The sequence below is a fragment of the Pelodiscus sinensis genome, chromosome 5 (genome assembly GCF_052426305.1).
Source record: "Pelodiscus sinensis isolate ZL-2025 chromosome 5, ASM5242630v1, whole genome shotgun sequence".
Taxonomy (NCBI): domain Eukaryota; kingdom Metazoa; phylum Chordata; order Testudines; family Trionychidae; genus Pelodiscus; species Pelodiscus sinensis.
In genome coordinates this window covers 30602089-30621658 of record NC_143056.1, presented here as the reverse complement: position 1 = coordinate 30621658, position 19570 = coordinate 30602089, and the positions used below count along the sequence as shown (strand labels likewise).

The 19570-nt window shown below is 43.7% G+C and overlaps 1 protein-coding gene across 2 annotated transcripts in view; it reads left to right on the top strand.

Annotated features, from left to right (window-relative positions):
* The first annotated feature begins 709 nt into the window (after positions 1-709).
* Positions 710-19570, top strand: part of SLC24A4 (solute carrier family 24 member 4) — a 141121-nt gene continuing 122260 nt past the window's right edge. The window contains exons 1-2 of one of the 2 annotated variants that reach the window (XM_006133660.5): positions 710-1512; positions 7391-7501. In XM_006133660.5, coding sequence (XP_006133722.2) covers positions 1356-1512; positions 7391-7501 — 268 coding nt within the window. In that variant the 5' untranslated portion in view covers positions 710-1355. Of the gene's footprint in view, positions 1513-3685; positions 4242-7390; positions 7502-19570 lie in introns of those variants that run through there. The other variant, XM_075926689.2, reaches the window with a different exon arrangement.

The window sequence follows — 19570 nt, the reverse complement described above, 5'->3', positions numbered from 1 at the left end:
GAAGACAGGCATCCCGCTCCCACCAAATTTCCCTGTGCATACAGCTATAATGCAAATCATATCCCTCATCTGGTTTTCACTGTGTAGAATAATTTGGTCCTTTCCCTTGCATAGTATCATTCACTGGAGGATCGCAAAGCACATGTCATATATTTAGGATGAAGCCTGTGTGACAGCTGTCTTAATGATGGCGAAATCAAGGTAGGGAATTAGAACTGCCCGTCTCAGAGCAGAGGCAGCACTGGCAGAGAGACAGTGTGACCTGTTCTTGGAACGGGAAATAGTGTCCCTGGCTAAGCGATGTCCTTCAGTGCCAGAGGTGAGCCAGATGCCCCGTCCGCTGTCCCCCGTCTATCCCCTCCGCAGCCTGGGAGCGTTTGGTCCCTGGACGAAGCCTCCGCTTGTGACTTGCTCCCAGCGCTGAGGCCGGCTTGGCTTTCCCCCGGACCCCTGGCCCCGGCTGCAGTACTCGCCTGGCAAGGGCAAGGCCGAGCCAGGGGGGCGCGAGAGAGGCTGGCTCCGCAGCGGCACGTGCTCCTGCCTGCTCCCCGGGGCCTCCCGTCCCCGCGCGCCCGGCGATGCCAAGTGCTAACCGACGGGTGGATAATTCCTGCGCCATTTAGGGGAGCGGATTAATTTGGCCAGCTAATCCCCCGGCGCAGGGGGGAGGGCTGAGCGAGGCGGGAGGGGCCGAGGGAGCCGGGGCTCCGGCACATGCGCTTTGCCCGGGGGACTCGAGGCACGGCCAGAAAGTTGCCTGGGAGAGCGGCAGGGAAGGGACGGGCGCGGCTGTCACCCCGAGGGGGAGGCTCTGCTGGCTGGGAGCGGGGCTGCAGAGCCTGAGCTCCGCGCCCGCCGCACGCCGGCTAGGAGCCCGCCCGCCCGCCTCCCGCAGCCGCGGCCGGAGGATGAACTTTACGCCGGGCCGGAGGATGCTGCGCGGGCTGCCCGCAGGAGCCGGGCGGCTGCACTGAGCCCGCCAGAGGGGGGGCCACGTCCTTCGCACCTGCCGGAGCGAGGGGGAGACCCGCGCCGGGCGCGCTGCGGGGCCAGGAGTCCGGGCGCTGCTGCCCAGCCATGGTGCGCGTGGGGCTCCGCGCCCTGCCCTCGCCTTGACAGCGCCAGAGACCCCGCCTGCGGGCTGCCCCCGCCTGGCTCGCCTCCCACCTGCGCCTCTCCCCCAGCCTGGCACGGCTGCCAGCGCCCGGGGCTGCCTTCCCTGTGCAACGTCCAGCCCGCTTGGGATGAAGCCCTGCGCAGCGGGTGCCGCGGAGTGAGCCCCACTCGCCTCCTGGGGCTCCCTCGCCCTCTGCCCGCCCACGTGCCCCCCTCCGCTGGCGCCGAGGCGAGTCCCCATGGGGCTGGAAGGGCGGCCGATCGCCGCCCCCCACACCATGCTCTTCAAGCTGCGGAAAGTTCGCAAGAGGCGAGAGATGCTGCTGCAGCAGCTGGGCTTCATCTGCGCCATCCTCTTCTTTGTGTGGTGCATGTCCAGCCTGCTCTCCAAACTAGGTAGGTGGCCGGTCGGGGAGCGGAGACGCAGCACAAGCCACTGGACAGCCAGGGAGCTAGGGGCTGGCAAGGGGCAGTGCCTGGCTGGGCGCTAGCGCTGGGGGCGAGCTGTTTGCAAGCTCATTGTCAGGGGGTGTCATAGCTCCTGCCTTGTGTGTATTTTTATTAACTCCGGCAATAGCCGTTTGCAAAGGGGGAGGCTGCAGGTAGGTCAGGAAGGATGGGCTGGCTGCGTCCCCGGTTCCTAACTAGAAGGCGGCACTAAGCTGTTCACCATTGGCCTTAGCGCGGAGGCAAGTGGTTTGATTGATTCCCCCCTCCCCCAGCTGTCAGTAAGAAGTAACAGTCCCCATCCCCCAAAGCGAGTGAGTTTGCCTAGGACGGTAATGATGCTTAATTCCCGATGGGTTTAAAGCAAAACAATGCTCACATAACCACACCTTTTATCTAGCTGCTGTTCTCGGGTGGGAGCATTTCACAGTTTCTGAGTTGGTTCCCTTTTACTGAACAACTTGATTTGCAGCAGCTAAGAAGAGGATGAGAGGACTGGCCCCTCTCCACAAACCATGATATGTAACAAAATTTTGAATTTCTCTAGACCCTTTCATTTAGGGATCCCAAAACACTTTGCAAAGCTTAAACTCATCCCTCTGAGGGGCATGAATATTAAGCTCATTTTACAGATGAGGAAACCCAGCCACAGGCATGACATGCGTGGCAAAAAAACATATAATAGTTTTGTTACTGAGCCTGCTGCACAGTGGTGACTTCCCCTTGTTTCCCTAGCCACTTGACCACTTAGAATTTTTAAAAGAGCAAGATAAGGTATTAGATGTCTAGATATAATCTAAAACCACTTTAGTTATGCCAGAACACCATCCAGATTGAACTAATTTTAGGACAAATAATGTGTGTTTAATGTTGTTTAAACATTTTATATATTATAAATTAATCTGTTACAATGTTTGTATAAGTATATTGAAATTAGGACATTGTTAACTCTTGTATTTATTCCTTATAACCTGGAATGTATTTCATTCTCTTTTGTTTGCTCATTTTGCTCCTGTTCACAGTTTATGCTTTAAAAATGTAACTTTTAGTCTCAATTCTGTAAGTAGCTGCACATTGGTCTTCACCTGAAGACCAGATGAAGTCAATGAGGCTCTACAACCTGTGCACAGATGTAGCTAACAAACTTCCATTGGAACTAATTTTTAAACACAGATCATATCTCTAGCTTTAATTTAAGACAATCAAAATCCTGCACAAACAGAGCAGGGCCTGTATTCTCTTAAATTAAAGCTAGAGAACTACAATCTGTATTTAAAAATAACTTCAGTGGAAGTCATAATGCTTTATAACATTCCTTCCATTCAAACTGTTGCACATTACACTTGATACTGATCTGTGATGACAACAAGACATTAGCATAAGAAGTTAGTAACTCTGCACTTTAGTAGAGTGTTATTGGCTTCAGAGTTTTGGAAATTATTCTATTTTAAAAATGTAGTACTATTTCCCACATTTTGAACAATCTAGTATACCTATCTGAGTCTGAGAAAATAACTAATTGCAATGTGATCTTGCTATAAGTTTTTGGATGCAAATAAGCTTTTGCATAATTGATTTTTTTGTCTCAAAATCTTGGTCATGAAAAATATAATAAAAGTTATATTTTTAATTCCAACTCTTAACAAGTTCACTCTATCATCTCCAGACGGAAAGACCTGAGAGAGAACACTCTGAGAATCCAGAGCAGAAGTTGCTATGTAAACTCTCCATACACAGAGAAGAGACCCTGACTAACCAGAGTCAGGTCCTGTGTTTAGCTGATTAAATTGTAATGATTCATCACATAAACACTGATTGTCTGTTCTCAGTTCATCCAGTTTATTGTGGCAGCAGTAGAACATTTTGGCAATGGCACTGACCAAACTAACTTAAGAGCCAGTTTTTTCAGTTCTTACTAGGGCAAAATGCCCACTTGTGAAGGGGTATACTAAGCCTTTTGTGCCCCCCTACTGGAGGGCATATGGTCAAACCACATCCTACCCCACCCCAGGAAAAGATGAGTCCACCAGGTGTCCTTAGTCAAGTTGCTTAGAAGCAGCCAATCAGAATCCAGCAGACTCAGATAAAAGGAACAGCAGAGCCTGAGTATGTCAGTTTCTGTCTGGGACCACAGGATTAAAAAAGGGTGCTGCTTGCTGGTCACTGAAGTTTAAGGAAGAATCTCAGGATGGTTTCTAATGGCATTGGCATTCAGTGAGGAGGAAGAGGGTCTAAGAATTTCATGCCTAAGCTAAGAGAGAGGATAAAGAAGCAATATGGGAAAAGTCCCAGGCAATAGTAGCAGTGAATGGAGGTAGCCATACATGGCTGCTGTTTATATGGTCCCTGGGTTGGGATCTGGAGTAGTCAATGGACTGAGGTTTCCCCACTGGCCACTAGCAAAGTGACTTAAGCCCAAGGGGAGAAGGCTTCTTTAGAAGCCTGAGTAAAGATTGGGGTTTAAAGGACTCAGAAATGGGGTTGAAAACTCTGGTGAAGGCAGATAGCAAAGAGTTCAACATGTTATCCTGGAAGGGGTTCATCTATTTTTGTCTGTGACTTGACTTTATGTCTGAGCCACTGAAGACCTGACTAGTGAAGTTGGCAACTTATATGGGATGCCAGGAGCAGGAAAAAAAAATCAGTACTGCACTCGCTTACAAGGAAGCACTTAAGAGGTGAGTGTCCCCATCACCACTGGATCATGGAAGTGGGACCTTTCAGACCAGCCTCTGAAATGAGAAGCCAAAAGGAGGAATTGAAAAGAGTTTTAGCCTGGCAGTAGCACAGTTCTTCTGAAACTCCGCACATGCTAGCTGAAGGGCAGCAAGGAGTTCATCAGCCATGATGGATGTAGATGCCAAAATTCATACACCTGTTTCTGGAGAGGTCTGGCTTTGTAAAACATATCTGGGTGTTGCTTCAGCAGCTTAGTGAGACTCATAGAGAATGGTAGGAGGTACAATTGGCTCTAAAACAGCCACTAACCTGGCTATAGGAGCAGTAGTAGTGCCTGTTATGGATCCTGCAGGCAGGGCAACTGATGGGGAGGGGCCCAAGGGGCTCTTTAAACCACTGCTGGAGTGCTGAACTGTGCTTTGCAGGCCACACTAAGGGTTGGAGTGGCGGGAGCGCCCAGCACTGATGGCTGGGTGCCCTCTGCTCCACTCCTCCTGCCCTTGGCCTCGCCTATTCCGGGGGAGCTGAGCCATTCCCCTCCCTCACTTTGCCCAAAGGCCTTCAGAGGCTTTGCCAGTAGGAAAGTAGCAGCAATGGCCATTGGTCCTTGATAGACAAGAAGTATTTAGTGGGCTGTAGGTCTGAGGCTTAGCTAAGGAGATGGTATGATTGTGGATAGATGAGACATTTAAGGAGGGCTTGTTGCCTGTGAGTGAACTGGGGGAGGAGGAACACACAAAGTCTCTTGCTCCCTGTCCCCGCCCTGCAAGGAAGTGCCATGCTTAGAGTCAACTGCTAGCTCAGCAGAAGACTTCATGTTCTCCCCCCCCCCCCCTTCCTCTCTCAGGCCCTGAATGGCCTGGGGCGGAGGAGAACGTGTGAAAACTCTTGCTCCCTGCTGTCTGGCACGTGGTGCTTAGAGTCAACCATCAGGGTTGACTCTAAGTGCCTTGCGCTCCCAATCCCTAGGACCTGATTGGCTTGGGGGAGGGGGAACAGCAGGGCCTCCGTGGGCCAAATCAATCTGCTTGGCATGCTAGATCTGGCCCACGGAGGCCCTTTTGCCCACTCTTGCCCTATATAAACTTTGATAGCAAGAGTGACTCTGGGCAACAGGGCATGAGGACTGAAAGGGCCTTGAGGGACACTAAGCCTATGTCTAGACTACAGGCTTCTTCCAAAAGAGAGCATGCACACTACAAAAGTGCATAAAAAAACGTGATCTGCTTTTTTGAAAGAGAGCATCCAGGCTGAATAGACGCTCTCTTGCATGTAAGCTCTGATTGCTATGGATGGAATGGCCACCAGGGCACTTGTGCTTTTTCCTCTTCTTCTGAAAGAACTCTCTCTTCCCCATCCACATGTGCCTTTTTGCACAAGAGCTCTTTCACAAAAAGACTTCCTTGTAGAATGAGGATTACCAATGCCGGAAAAACCCCTCTGTTCTTTCGATTTTCTTGCGGACGAACGCAATTGCAATGTGGCCATTCCTCAAGTATTGTCAGAAAAATGGCCGTTTTTCTGACACAACTCTGTATTGTTGACATACCCTCTGTCAGTTGTCAAAGCTATGGCAGTGATAGTATGCTTTGCATCCAGTGTGGTAGGTCATTTAAAATGTCATTGCCCTCACAGAAACATGCATGGCAACAAGAGGAAAAGAAGGGTGAGCAAAAAGAATGAGGTAACCCACTGTGCAAAAGCAGTAGTTCCAAGGAAAGGGGGTGTAGCACTAATGGTGGAGGATAATGTACCTATTCAAAAGGCCTGCGCAATAGGAAACAGTGGAAATTAGAAAACAAGGTTGTTATCACAGAGAGGAAATAGATTGAAGTTAAAGTGCATATAGAGGCCCTGGAGAAGGCTGATTCTAATTTTGGGACACCTGTAACTGAGCTAAGAGAAACAAAGGAGATGGTATGACAACTGCACTCTGTGGTGGAGAGCCACTGAGAGGAAGTGCAGTGGATGCCCTGGGTGAAGGATCAGTTGCATCTGGAAGTGTACTAGCTACAAGAAAAAAAAAGTCATTGATGAAATTGATGCCCTGGTGAAGGTGCACACAGTCTGCCTTCAGGGGAGCAAAATTTTAGAGCTGGAGCTAGGCCTTGGATAGAGTCAGTGGCAGATATAGGGCAGGGCGAGGGGACCCCGGGCTTCAAGAAGCCCCGCGCATGCGCCGTGGTGCCACCACGCATGCGCCATGTCAAAGGAGGGGCCCCGCGAAATTGTGCTGCCCTGGGCCCCGCAAAATCCTCATCTGCCCCTGGATAGAGTGGAGAGCTCAGTAGAGGGGAGGAGACCCTGGAGTTCCTCTTTGGGAAGTGCCTGAAGAAGGCAAGCTGAGAGACAACAACAAACAAAACGCTTTTCAGGCAGAGAGGCCTGAGAGAGAAGATAAGTAACCAGGGCAGAGACTATATAGAAGGGACAGTTAACCACAAATAGGATTTGAGGTAGTGGTCCTTTCTGAAGATTTGCCTAGCAAAGTTGGCACCAGAAACAGGAAAAGTGCAGTACTGCCACACCCAGCTTCTCAGAGGCACTGGAAGATGCAAATCAAGCGCAGGATATTTAAATCCTGGGCTTGATTTGCAATTCTGAATGCCTACATTTGCAGCCCTATTACGAAATAGGCTGCAAGTGTAGACATACCCAGAGAGAAAAAGTAGTTGAGGTAATATCTTTTATTACACCAGCTTGGTGGTAGGTACACACTTTGGAGCTAACACAGAGTTTTACATGCTTACATGCTGTATTGAGATTGGTAAATGTAAGGTATCCTGATCCTGCAAGACTTGCTTGGGTGAAAAGTCCATTGATTTCAATGGGAATTTTGCCCCATTAATACATGAAGGATCTGATTGTTTATTTACATCTTTCTGTCTCAACAGCTCACTGACAAAGTCTGGACTAATATAGTTGCCAAAATGTTCTAGTGCTGACTGGATACACATTGATTTAATCTGTTAAACATAAATTAGCTGAAACAAGTGTGCATGTAATTTTTTGAGGAAACAGTATATTGCATTTTACGAGTGTATATGTGTACCGGAAGATTACAACATCTAGCTTAACTTCTCAGTGTTCTTGTTGGATGGATGTACAGAGGTCACAATGCTAACAGGCACTTCTGCATTTAATATAGGACAAGAATCCACTATTACAGACAGAAATGTTTTGTCAGAAGTATGGAGGAATAGAAGATTGATGGCCTCACATAATGTGACACACGAAGAAAAGAACTGTACAGAGCCAGGTAAACCCCAAAAGCTTTCTAGTGTCTTGTAAGCTGTTGAGATCTACTGTATTGTGCAGCCATAGCCCAAGCTGCAGCCTGCAGTAATGTGTCACTGGGCACATAAAAGTGTCAAACATGAAAAAAAGACTGTGCCATGTATAAAAAAGGGTTTATGAGCAAAGTAACTGTGGTACAGCTAAGCACCTCAAAGGTTTTGTCTACTGAAGCTACAAGGTAATGTTCGGACATAAAACTGTGTATGAGTCCTCATGAGGCTTGTCTTGGAGGCTAGATTTCTCACACTTTTTTTCCCTTTTTGGTAATTTTTTTCTGTCTTGTTGCTTGTACATTGTATTGGTAGTAGTGGTGCATTTTATTTTTATTAAACCTAGGATAGTAAATGCTACAAAACTGCAATGCTTATTTAGGTTTATAGTACCATTGAATCAATTTCTGTAAGTTTAATGTTTCACTGAGCTATCTGTTCTGGTTCTTAGCTTCCACCACTGTCAGAATTGCTGTCTTTGAAGAGGAGAGAGAACGGGGGCATCTAAGTATTCCAGGTGCAACAATGAGGGAGGGTAAGGGCTGCAACGGGGGCAATTGCTCAGGAGTTTGGACTATTTCAAAGGGCCCAGAGAGACCCAGCTGAGCAGAAGAGATTCACATGGCTCCTAGCTAAAAGGTGGCAGGTGCACCTTTCGCCCCAATGTTCCTCTGTCCTGCTGCAGGTTAGTGCTTCTGGGGCCTTCCCACTAGCTATGCAGAACTGGGGGAAGGAAATGCTGATGTCACAGGGTGTCTCACTGCTTCTGTACTCCATCTCTGCATAGCATGGGAGGGGCCCAGGAACAGAGCAAGAGAGCTTTCAGTGAGCATCTTACAGATACAGGTCAGGCATCTCTCAAATATCCGTGCTTGCTCTCTCTGCCCTGTGGATGTCTCTCATTCACCTCCCAACATTATACTTCCTGCAAAGCAATTTTATTTTTTGAAAGTATGCTATTTTAGTGTTTTGATTCGCTTATGCACATCATACATTTTATTTCTCTTACAATTAAATGTAATACTTTATAAATATAAAACATGTCCCAGCGGGAGTAATTTTACCTATAGTAATGTTTAAAACATATATTGTCTGGGTTTTTTGTTTCTACTGATGGTGCACATCTGCACATAACAAAATGTATTGCTCACATGGCTGACAAAAGTAAGAGGGAACATACCAGCAGCGCAGGCACAGCATCGCCCAAATGTCAGGTGGACTGAGTGGAAGGAGGCCCAGTGTCTATACTGCTCTGAGGCCCCGAATTCCTGTCACTGCGCCTGAAGCAGTCACTCTGCCTCATCCTATCAGCCCTGACCCTAGGAGTGGTTGTGTGGAATGACAGAATACTGCCTGATGCCTTCAGTGCTTTCACCCTCCCATCTCTCTTCCCACTATCATCCCTCCCTTTGTGATTCCTGATAAGGTGGAGGAAGGAAGTTTTAGCAACTACATCACTTCTCCTTGATCAGCCATTGGATGTACATTGGATGTACTCTTTCTCAAAAGCTGATGGCACCAATTCCATACTACTGCCAATCCCAGTTTACTAGCGGAGTTCAGTCGTTTATTGCCCCTTTCTATAGACCAAGCATCATTACTGCACATCTGCATTTCTAAGGGTGAAGTGAAAAGTTTAACTAATGTCAGTAGGATGCAATTCTTTTATCTATGTTGTCTTGATGATCTAGAATTTCTACATAGGTGTTGGATATATGCAGGATTGGTGCCAAACATTTTTTGGCCACTTTATGGCATGGCTGATTATCATAGAATCATAGGACTGGAAGGGACCTCGAGAGGTCATCGAGTCCAGCCCCCTGCCCTCAAGGCAGGACCAAGCTCCGTCTACACCATCCCTGACAGATGTCTATCTAACCTGTTCTTAAATATCTCCAGAGAGGGAGATTCCACCACCTCCTTTGGCAATTTATTCCAATATTTGACCACCCTGACAGGAATTTTTTCCTAATGTCCAATCTAAACCTCCCTTGCTGCACTTTAAGCCCATTACTCCTTGTCCTGTCCTCAGAAACCAAGAGGAACAAATTTTCTCTTCCTCCTTGTGACACCCTTTTAGATATTTGAAAACCGCTATCATGTCCCCCCTTAATCTTCTTTTTTCCAAACTAAACAAGCCCAGTTCATGAAGCCTGGCTTCATAGGTCATGTTCTCTAGACCTTTAATCATTCTTGTCACTCTTCTCTGTACCCTTTCCAATTTCACATCTTTCTTGAAATGTGGCGCCCAGAACTGGACACAGTACTCCAGCTGAGGCCTAACAAGTGCAGAGTAGAGCGGCAGAATGACTTCACGAGTTTTGCTTACAACACACCTGTTGATACAACCTAGAATCATATTTGCTTTTTTTGCAACAGCATCACACTGTTGACTCATATTCAACTTGTGGTCCACTATGACCCCTAGATCCCTTTCCGCCATGCTCCTTCCTAGACAGTCGCTTCCCATCTTGTATGTATGGAACTGATTGTTCCTTCCTAAGTGGAGCACTTTGCATTTCTCTTTATATTAAACTTCATCCTGTTTACCTCTGACCATTTCTCTAACTTGCTAAGGTCATTTTGAATTATGTCCCTATCCTCCAAAGAAGTTGCAACCCCACCCAGTTTGGTATCATCTGCAAACTTAATAAGCTTAGGAGTTTTGTTTTTCTGTCTGCTGTCCCAGAATGGAATGCCCCCTTTTATGGGATGTTCCTGGGGCAGCTGATTGAACGGACAGTCTGGCCAACAAAATTCCAAATCAGTCATGCCACAAAGAGGCCAAAAAATTGGGGGTGGGGAATCTCAAGAGCCCAGCCTAGGGATCCTAAATGGATGGCTCAGACTTACAAGAATGCTGGAAACTGAACATCCTGCTTATTCCAAGTACAGTAACGTCCACCTGTCAGACAACCTAGGGACACCTTCATGATGGTTTTCTTCCACACTTTGAAAGGGTGCTTTATTGTTTCTCCTGCGTGGCTTCTCATAGGATAGGTGACTGAACCTCAAGTTAGTAAGAAAACCATTAGAAAGGTATGGTCATCATTAGTATCTTCATTATTCTAATCAGTTTCCAACCATCTTTTTCACCTTATCCAAATTCTTATTTTCATCTTCCAATAGCCTTATTAGCTCACTGTGCCTTCTGCCCACCATGACTGACTCCAGATTCCCTACTTCTGATGCCACATTGCCTCTTGTTTCAAAATGCTCCCACGATCTCCGTTTTCTCCAGAACTCTGAGTAACATTTTGAGAGCGATTACAAGTGGGGAGTGATTAGAATGTTTCTAAGTGGAAGACACACAGCAACATCCAGTCATGTGACTCGGCTGAATCATATTAGAATATTGGAGCAATTGATTTGGATTGCTTCCAACACAGAAGGCATTTTCCACTTATAACTGCATTGAATTGGAGAACACTTCAATAATTTGTCATAGATTAAGAATAATAAATGATAGAATAAATTGCTGTTTATACTCATCTCAAATGAATTGATAAGCTGCTCTGAAATGGAAGTTGTGACTTTTTGCCTTTTTCCCTCCCTGTACAATTCATGAGCTATGTTGATTTACATCAGATGAGGACCTGGCTTAGCATGCCCCTCCTATGGCTATCAGTGGGTACAGATGAAGGATAGCTCACGGGCAGGATATGGCTCGAGTTAGTTCAGATTTGTACTGGGAATGTTGGTTAACTCAAAGTTAATTGCAATTTTAAAAAATGATGATTAATCACAGTTTTAAATCACTCTGTTAATAGAATATCACTTGACATTTTACAAATACATTTGGATTTTTTCTATTTTCAAATATATTGATTTGTTACAACACAGAGTACAAAATGTACATTGCTTACTTTATATTTATTACAAATATTACACTCTAAAAATGCAAATACTGTGGTGCAATCTCTTTATCGTGAAAGTGCAACTTACAAATGTAGATTTTTTTTTTTTTGTTATATAACTGCACTCAAAAATAATGTAAAACTTCAGAGCCTACAAGTGCATTTAGTCCTGCTTCTTTTTCAGCCAATTGTGAGGTTTGTTTACATCTGCAGGAGCTAATGCTGCCCGCTTCTTATTTACGGTACCATCTGCAAGTGAGAACAGGCATTTGAATAGAATTTTTGTAGCTGTCATTTCAAGATATTTTTACATGCTAGATATGCTAAACATTTGTATCATACTTCAGCCACCATTCCAGAGGACATGTTTCATGCTGATGATGCTCATTTAAAAAGTGTTAATTAAATTAGTGACTGAACTCCTTGGGGAAGTATGTCTCCAGCTCAGTTATATCCACTTTCTGTCGTATATTTCATGTTGTTATAGCAGTCTTGTATGATGACTCAGAACATATTGTTCATTTTAAGAACACTTTTGCTGCAGATTTGACAAAACACAAAGGAGGTGCCAGTGTGAGATTTCTAAAGATAGATACAGCACTCAGCCCAAGGTTTAAGAATCTGAAGTGCCTTCCAAAATCTGAGAGAAACTAGGGGTGTAGCATGCTTTCAAAATTCTTAAAAGAATAATATTCTGATGTGGAAACTTCAAAACCTGAACAATCAAAAAAGAAAACCAGCCTTTTGCTGGTGGCATCTGACTCGCATGGCAAAAATGAACTTGTATTTGTCTGTACTGCTTTGGATCGTTTTTGAGCAGAACCCATTATCAGCATGGATGCATGTCCTCTGGAATGGTGGTTGATGCATGTAGGGACAATCAAATCTTTAGTGAATTTGTCATGTAAATATCTTGTGATGCAGCTACAGCAGTGCCATCCGAACACTTGTTCTCGCTTTCAGGTGACATTCAAGACAAGAAGTGGGCAGCATTATCTCTTGCAAATATAAACAAACTTATATGAGCGATTGGCTGAACAAGTAGGACAGAGTGGACTTGTAGGTGCTAAACTTTTCCATTGTTTTGTTTTAAAGCTAGGGTTGTGGTGTTTTTTTTTTAAACATAATTCTACATTTATAAATTCAGTGTTCACAATAAAGAGATTGTGTTACAGTAATTGCAATGGGTGAACTGAAGAATACTATTTCTTTTGGTTTTTTACAATGCAGATATTTGTAATAAAAATATAAACTGAGCACTGTACACTTTGTATTTTGTATTTGTCATTGAAATATATATACAGTAGACTTCTGATAATCCAGAACCTTTGGGACCTAGGCGGTGCCAGATTATTGGATATGCCGGACTATCAGGAGGTACTATAAGCTGGTTATATATATATATATATATATATATACACACACACACACACACACACACACACACACACTATACACTGTATATAAAGTGTTTTTAAATCTTTTTATTGTATATACAGTATACTGTAATGCGTTAGTTTATTAAACCCTTTTTTACACTTTTAGCTCCGTGCAGCAGCTACTGCTGCTGCCTTGTGACTCGCTTTTTGCTGAAGCTCACACACTAGGCTCTTGCCATTTTGATGCCGGACTACTGGAGTTTTACTGTATTTGAAAATGTTGAAAATATCCAAAATATTTAAATCTATTATTTTTAATAGTGCAATTAACCACTTAATCAATTAAATTAATTTTCAAAATCACTTGACAGCTCTAATTTTCACCTTTTTTTTTAAAAAAAAGATACATTGTAGCATTCAGTTCTCTACATCAGTTTAATGGAGGACAAAAATTCACAATACATAACATCCCTCATACAATGTGCTTGCTAGCAGCAGGTGCATCTTTCATGGAGCACATGCTGTTTGAACTAGAGTAAGTAGAGGATCCTCTGACTTTGTAGTCTTCAGTTCAAGATTTGAGTACTTCAGGAATTCAGCCAGAGATTATGGACCTGTCGCAAGTAGATTTGGGTAAGAGGTAAGGTTTTGTCACCTATGATGTGCTGGAGGTCAGGTGATCATGATGGCCTCTCTGACCTTAAAGGCTGAATCCCATTGCAAAAGTATGGAAAGAAAACAAAAGCAGGATACTCTGATCTCCATTATACCAGTATAAATTCAGAGTAACTCTGACATCAGTGGCATATATACTGAAGTAACTGAGTCAAGATAAGGCCCAGCAGACATTAAACTGATGTATGTGTTACACTTTAGTTATTCAGGCTTTAGATTTGTCAGGCATACTGTAAATTGTAAATAAACTACAGATATTTTTGCTAGTATATTTCAGTTAACACAATGAGAGCCTAGTGCTGTTCCCACAGAAGTTAATAATGTTCTCATTGACTCTAATGGCAACAAATTGATTCCCAAACATCTTGCTAAGACAGGGAAAACCCACTTTATCACAAACTTTTTTCATATATAATACCTTCTCCCCCATTAGCCTTATTTAATAAACACTCTACCTGGATAAATACACTGTTCTCAGGATACATATGGATTATGGAGCTATTTTGGGTTACTGGAAGTATCTTGAAATAGCAATGCCACATCTTTAAACTCACTATTTCTCAAAATAGCCGGCGCACTATTCTGGAATTCCTGTGACTCTCATTCTATAAGGGTTAAGGGATTTGTTGGAATAGTACCTTATTTTGAAATTCGGCGCTGTCTACACAATGCCAGATTTTAAAATAAGCTCTTTCGACCTAGACTCAGAATAAGCTATGCAATTTGCATAACACAAATTGTGTAGCTTATTCCAACAGAAGGGTACTGTCTAGACACACCCTCAATGTGTAGTAAGACTGTTATTTAAAGCACTTGATAAAAGTTAGGTATTTTAATTCTCACCACCATTTTAATACTTCAGCAACACTATATAGCAGGAATCGGAGGGGTAACCATGTTAGTCTGAATCTGCATAAACAATGAGAAGTCCTGTGGCACCTTATAGACTGACAGATTTATTGGAGCATAAGCTTTCATGGGCTAAGACCCACTTCTAACATGCATCTGACAAAGTGGGTCTTAGCCCATGAAAGCTTATGCTCCAATAAATCTGTTAGTCGATAAGGTGCCACAGGACTTCTCATTGTTTATACTATATAGCAGGAGCTCTTAAATTTCATTGCATTGTGACCCACTTATGACAGCAAAAACTACTGCACCTCCATGGGGAGGGTGAAGCCTGAGGTCTTTCAAGTTCTTCTGCCCTAGGTGGGTGTGTGGGGATGGGAGGGAACTAAAACCTGAGCGCTGGTTCCCAGGGTGGAAATAGGTCTAACACCAGCTCTGGCAATTTCTTTAAAATGGGGTCATAACCTACAGTTTGGGAAGATGCTGATATATAGTAAATGCTGATGTAAGCTTTATTCTTTTTCCTATAGAATATAACTCCCCTTTTCATGCAGTGCCTTTTAAGGTATGTTTGTTGTTATTAAAAGGCTGTAATAGCCTAGATCATATTCCGAGTTTGCAACTAGAGTGCCCAAGTGATGACTACCTTTTGAAAGGTTTTGTTTAGCATTTTAATTTAAAAGCTGAAACATGATCCACTGGTAGTAATATGCTTTAATGCAGTATTTCTTAAAAAATGGCATAAACGCTGTTTTTGAATAGATAAAGGACATTTTTATGCTTAAGACTCTGGACTTGGATTCAAGATTCACTTTTCAGATCAGCCACTTCCCATGTTGCCTTCATTAAATCACTTAACATATATCCTCAGTTTCTCAGTTATAAAAAATGGAGATAATACAGGTTGAACCTCTGTCAACTGGGACTCCCTGATCCAGCAACATCTGTGTTCTGGCAGGACCCAGCGAGCCTTTCCGGTGGGATCAGGAGTATGGTGAACTGCAGCAGGACTACCTGGAAGGTTCAGGAGCACAGCATGCAGGGAGCTGGGCTGGCACTAGACTGCTTGGTAGCAGGGAAGGGGATAAGAGGACTAACAGGGCAGCAAGACTGACAGCATGGGGGGAGTGGGCCAGGAGGCTGGTGGCCACTCCAGGACTGGGGGAGCTGGTAGCAGGGGGGCTAGATATGACCTACCCTGATCCAGCAAAATCCCCCATCCAGGACCAGTCAAGTCCCGAGGGTGCCAGACCAGGGAGATCCAACTTGTAATTGTTTCCCCCATCCTTTGATTATAAGAAAATCTAAATACTGAGCTCATCAAGCCCTGAGGTGTCTCTTGTTGTGTCTGTACAGTGCCTTCAGAGGGGCTCTGATCTCACTATTGTAATACAAAAGCCTGTAATATGCTCTGCAAATGCTCAATATCTTTCATAACTACTTCAGTTTTTCTGCTCTGAGGCACAGACTAAAACCATTAATTTATCAATAGCTGGCAAGTTTTGAACTCAAATGTTACTTTATTCACATCCCAAACTTCCAAAGTGCCACCAAATATTTAGCACATTTTTATATTAGTTTCAGGCTAAAAAACTGAAAACAAGATAATGCACAAGAGTTTCAGATACACAATTCTTAAATGGAGAGAGTAACTCTCATTAAACCTGCTACAGAAAGGTTAACTAACCAGCAAGCAGAAACGTATCTTAGTTGCTATTCCAGTAACTAGTTGCTAGTTGCCTCTTGTCTTGTAAAAAATAGTCTCTGGAATCTCTCTTGAATTTCTAGATGAAGCCCTGCATAGATATGTAATTTTATATCTGATCTGTATTTGAAAAAGTGAGTTGGGGATATCCACATCCACAAATGTGGATACCCAGAGATATAAAGAGGATTATCCATGGATTCACAGGGCTCTATCTATGGATACTGAATGCTGAACTCTATTGTCTGGGATCTCACTTGGATAATTTCTGTTTCCTAAGGGAGTGAGAGCTGTGATTTAAAGGTATTTTTAGTGGAGTTGTCGAGGGCAACTGACAGACATTTTAAGAAGCTTGAGAGTCAATCAGAACTTAGACCTAGAACTAGCTTCCAACATTTCATGTCAGACTTATTGATGGGGTCATTAAAAGGTCTGGCAGAAGGAAGATGCCATTAAAGTTGTAAGGACAGAAATGTCTTGTTCATGGTTTTTTGCTTCTTGTGAAATAATTTCTGAAAAGAGATTAATTTGAATCTGAGTTAGAATTCAAAGACTAACCAATTAGGGTATGTCTACACTACCCCGCTAGTTCGAACTAGCGGGGTAATGTAGGCATACCGCAATTGCAAATGAAGCCTGGGATTTGAATTTCCCGGGCTTCATTTGCATAAGCCGGGCACCGCCATTTTTAAATCCCGGCTGGTTCGAACCCCGTGCCGTGCGGCTACACGCGGCACGAACTAGGTAGTTCGAACTAGGCTTCCTAGTTCGAACTACCGTTACTCCTCATTCCACGAAAAATTCAAATCCCGGGCTTCATTTGCAATTGCGGTATGCCTACATTACCCTCCTATTTCGAAATAGGAGGGTAGTGTAGACATACCCTGAGTTGCCTAAGCTGTTTTGTTTCACCATTCTAAAAACCAACACCCGAAACAGTAAAAAGCAGTGAAACAGATCTCTGCATTTTGGCACCACCTTCCAGCAGGGTTTCCTTGAGAGTGAGATCACAAGATGAACTCGAGGGTAACTTATTCATTTCCCAGGTCTGTGCACCATACCAGGAGGTAGTTAAACACATAGTAACTACATATCTAACTAAACCTGACATTTAACAACACAGTAAACAAAAATGGATGAAACAAATGTCATTAACTACATGTACCCCTATTGTTGGACTTAAAATTATTACATGATACAATCACTATTTCTTGTGACTCATGTTCATATGCTGTTAATTTTTCTATGGTATAAAGCATATTATATGGATAATGTCATTCTTAAAATTTGTTTGTTTAAATTGGAAATGATCCTGAACCAAAATCAGTTCCCAAAAACTAGAGAAGTTCAGAATAAAATGTAAATGTTGTGAATGGATGCTCTCTCTTTCTCTCATGCTCTGAACCAAAACTCCAGCTTCGGATACTCTGGAATTTTAACTGTGGGTTGAGATCTAAACTTTGCAGCTTGAAGCCAGCTTTAGTATTTAGACCTTGGGTTCACATGACTGCATGACCATGTATGGAGCACCTTACAATACCCCTGTAAGGTAGGACAGTACTACTATCTTATCTTGCCTAAGGTCACGTAGGAAATATGTGGCAGAGTATAGCATTGAACCAAGGTCTCCTGAGTGCCAACATAACATCTTACTTATGAGACCATCCACTTAAAAAAAATCTTTTAGGGTCTCAGCAAAATACCCACTGGCTTCAGTAGGAGAGGACTGGACTCCTGAGTTGAGATTTCTCAAAATTAATGTTAATAAAACTGGGACATTCACATCTCCTTAGGCAGTTTTGGAAATCTCAGCCTTCATTAAACTATGTGCATGTGTTTATTTTGGATGTACCTTTTCCCTATAGTGTTGTTGTTTAGCTAGGCTCTTAACGATTCCTCCTCCACTAAATCCATACAGAAATTCTAGACAGTTTTCTGTTGGTAGAAAGGCCATATTTGCATCTGTTAACCTTAAACATACTGACTATTTTCACTTACTTTTCTATTTTATGCCTACTTTGCCACTATTATTGTCCCTGATACATATTGCAATTATCATGGAAAATGCTCCTATCTTTTTGTATCGTGCATGGTTATGCTCACACTTTGCTCCAGTGTTCTTGAAAATTGGGGTTGTAAAGCCATGGTAAATGTTAATCAATGCTTCAGAAGTCAGCCAGGATAGGACAAAGTATTTATGAGATGCTAGATTGCTTAATAGATTTTAAAACATTGCCACTGTTTTTGGATTTTAAACATGAGGCACTGGTTTGTGATCTGTTTCTACACTGTGTAATACGTTTAAGTGCTGTATTTTCCAGTCTTGTTTGGCTTTCTTGCTTGCTTGTCCCAATTCTCCCAGTGTCTGTCATTAAATCCCTCTTTGCCTAATCTTATCCAAGGAAAAATTAAAAATCTAGATGGGGGACTGAGAAAGGAAATGCTCCCTTAAAATTGTATCACTTCTTAAAATGCCCCTCTCCCTAACAAAAGTGCTATGGATGACAGTCTGGTCCTTTTGAAGATATTTCTTGACCAGCTGACTTTTGAGTCAGCTAGAGAAGAATCTTTCCTTACACAGTGATTCCTGTTTTTTTTTCAATACCATTCTGAAGTTCCCAATGGAAATGAGCTAGATGGTATCCCAGATTCAGGTTTTATAGCTTTGAAATGCCTAATGTTCATGTTATTGAGGGGTTAATTTCCCCAGAAAATGGAAAAAAACCTCTGTGGCTTGGTAGGGTTGTAAATTCGTGTTTAAAAAGTTAACCAGTTAAATGCTATGTTTAAGTGGTTAACTCTGGAGCAACCCCCTCCCGTGAAGTAGTGGGCACAGCCGGGCTGGAGCAATTACTGGTTAACTGGTTATCAGTTAGGCATGCTGGTAAGGCCAATGCTTACCGGGTAGCCAGTTAACTCTTTGCCTCTATACTTGGTAACAAAATACCCACTGGCTTCACCAAATAAGGCTAGGATGGAGTCCCTATAGTTGGGGTGAGGTGCTTAACTTGCTGCGCCCTCCTGGTGCTCCTGCCAGTGAGCACGGGGTCAGGACATGGGGCTTGTCCTGCCCGCTCTGTCCGCCTGGCATTGCTGCCGGAGAGCATGGGTTAGGGGCTTATAAATCCTATTCACCAATGCTGCTCTCTGGCAAGTGTGCCAGGTGGGAGGAGCAGAACAAGTCTTTGACCAGGCTCTGTGGCTGGAGCACTGGAAGGGAAGAACAGGGCAAGCCTCGCACCCCAACCCCAGATCTCGGCAGCAGCAACACAGTGTGGAGCTGTGCAAGAGGAAAGCTGAGATGGGGGTGGGTGTGCCTGAATGATAAGTGAGTAGGCCATGGACCACTCAGGCCCACCCATGACTCTGCCACTGGTGATATTGCACTTCCCTTTTCCTTCCTCATTGTCTACTGTAGGCTCTTGTATATGACCCTTGTTCATTCCTTCACTGTCAGTAACACCACATTTGAATGTCCATGTACCTTTTTTTTTCCAACTCTGTTTCCCTCCCTTAACCAGTCTAGAAAGTAGCTATTCTCTGCTCCTCCAAATCTGTTCTCCCAATCCACTCCAG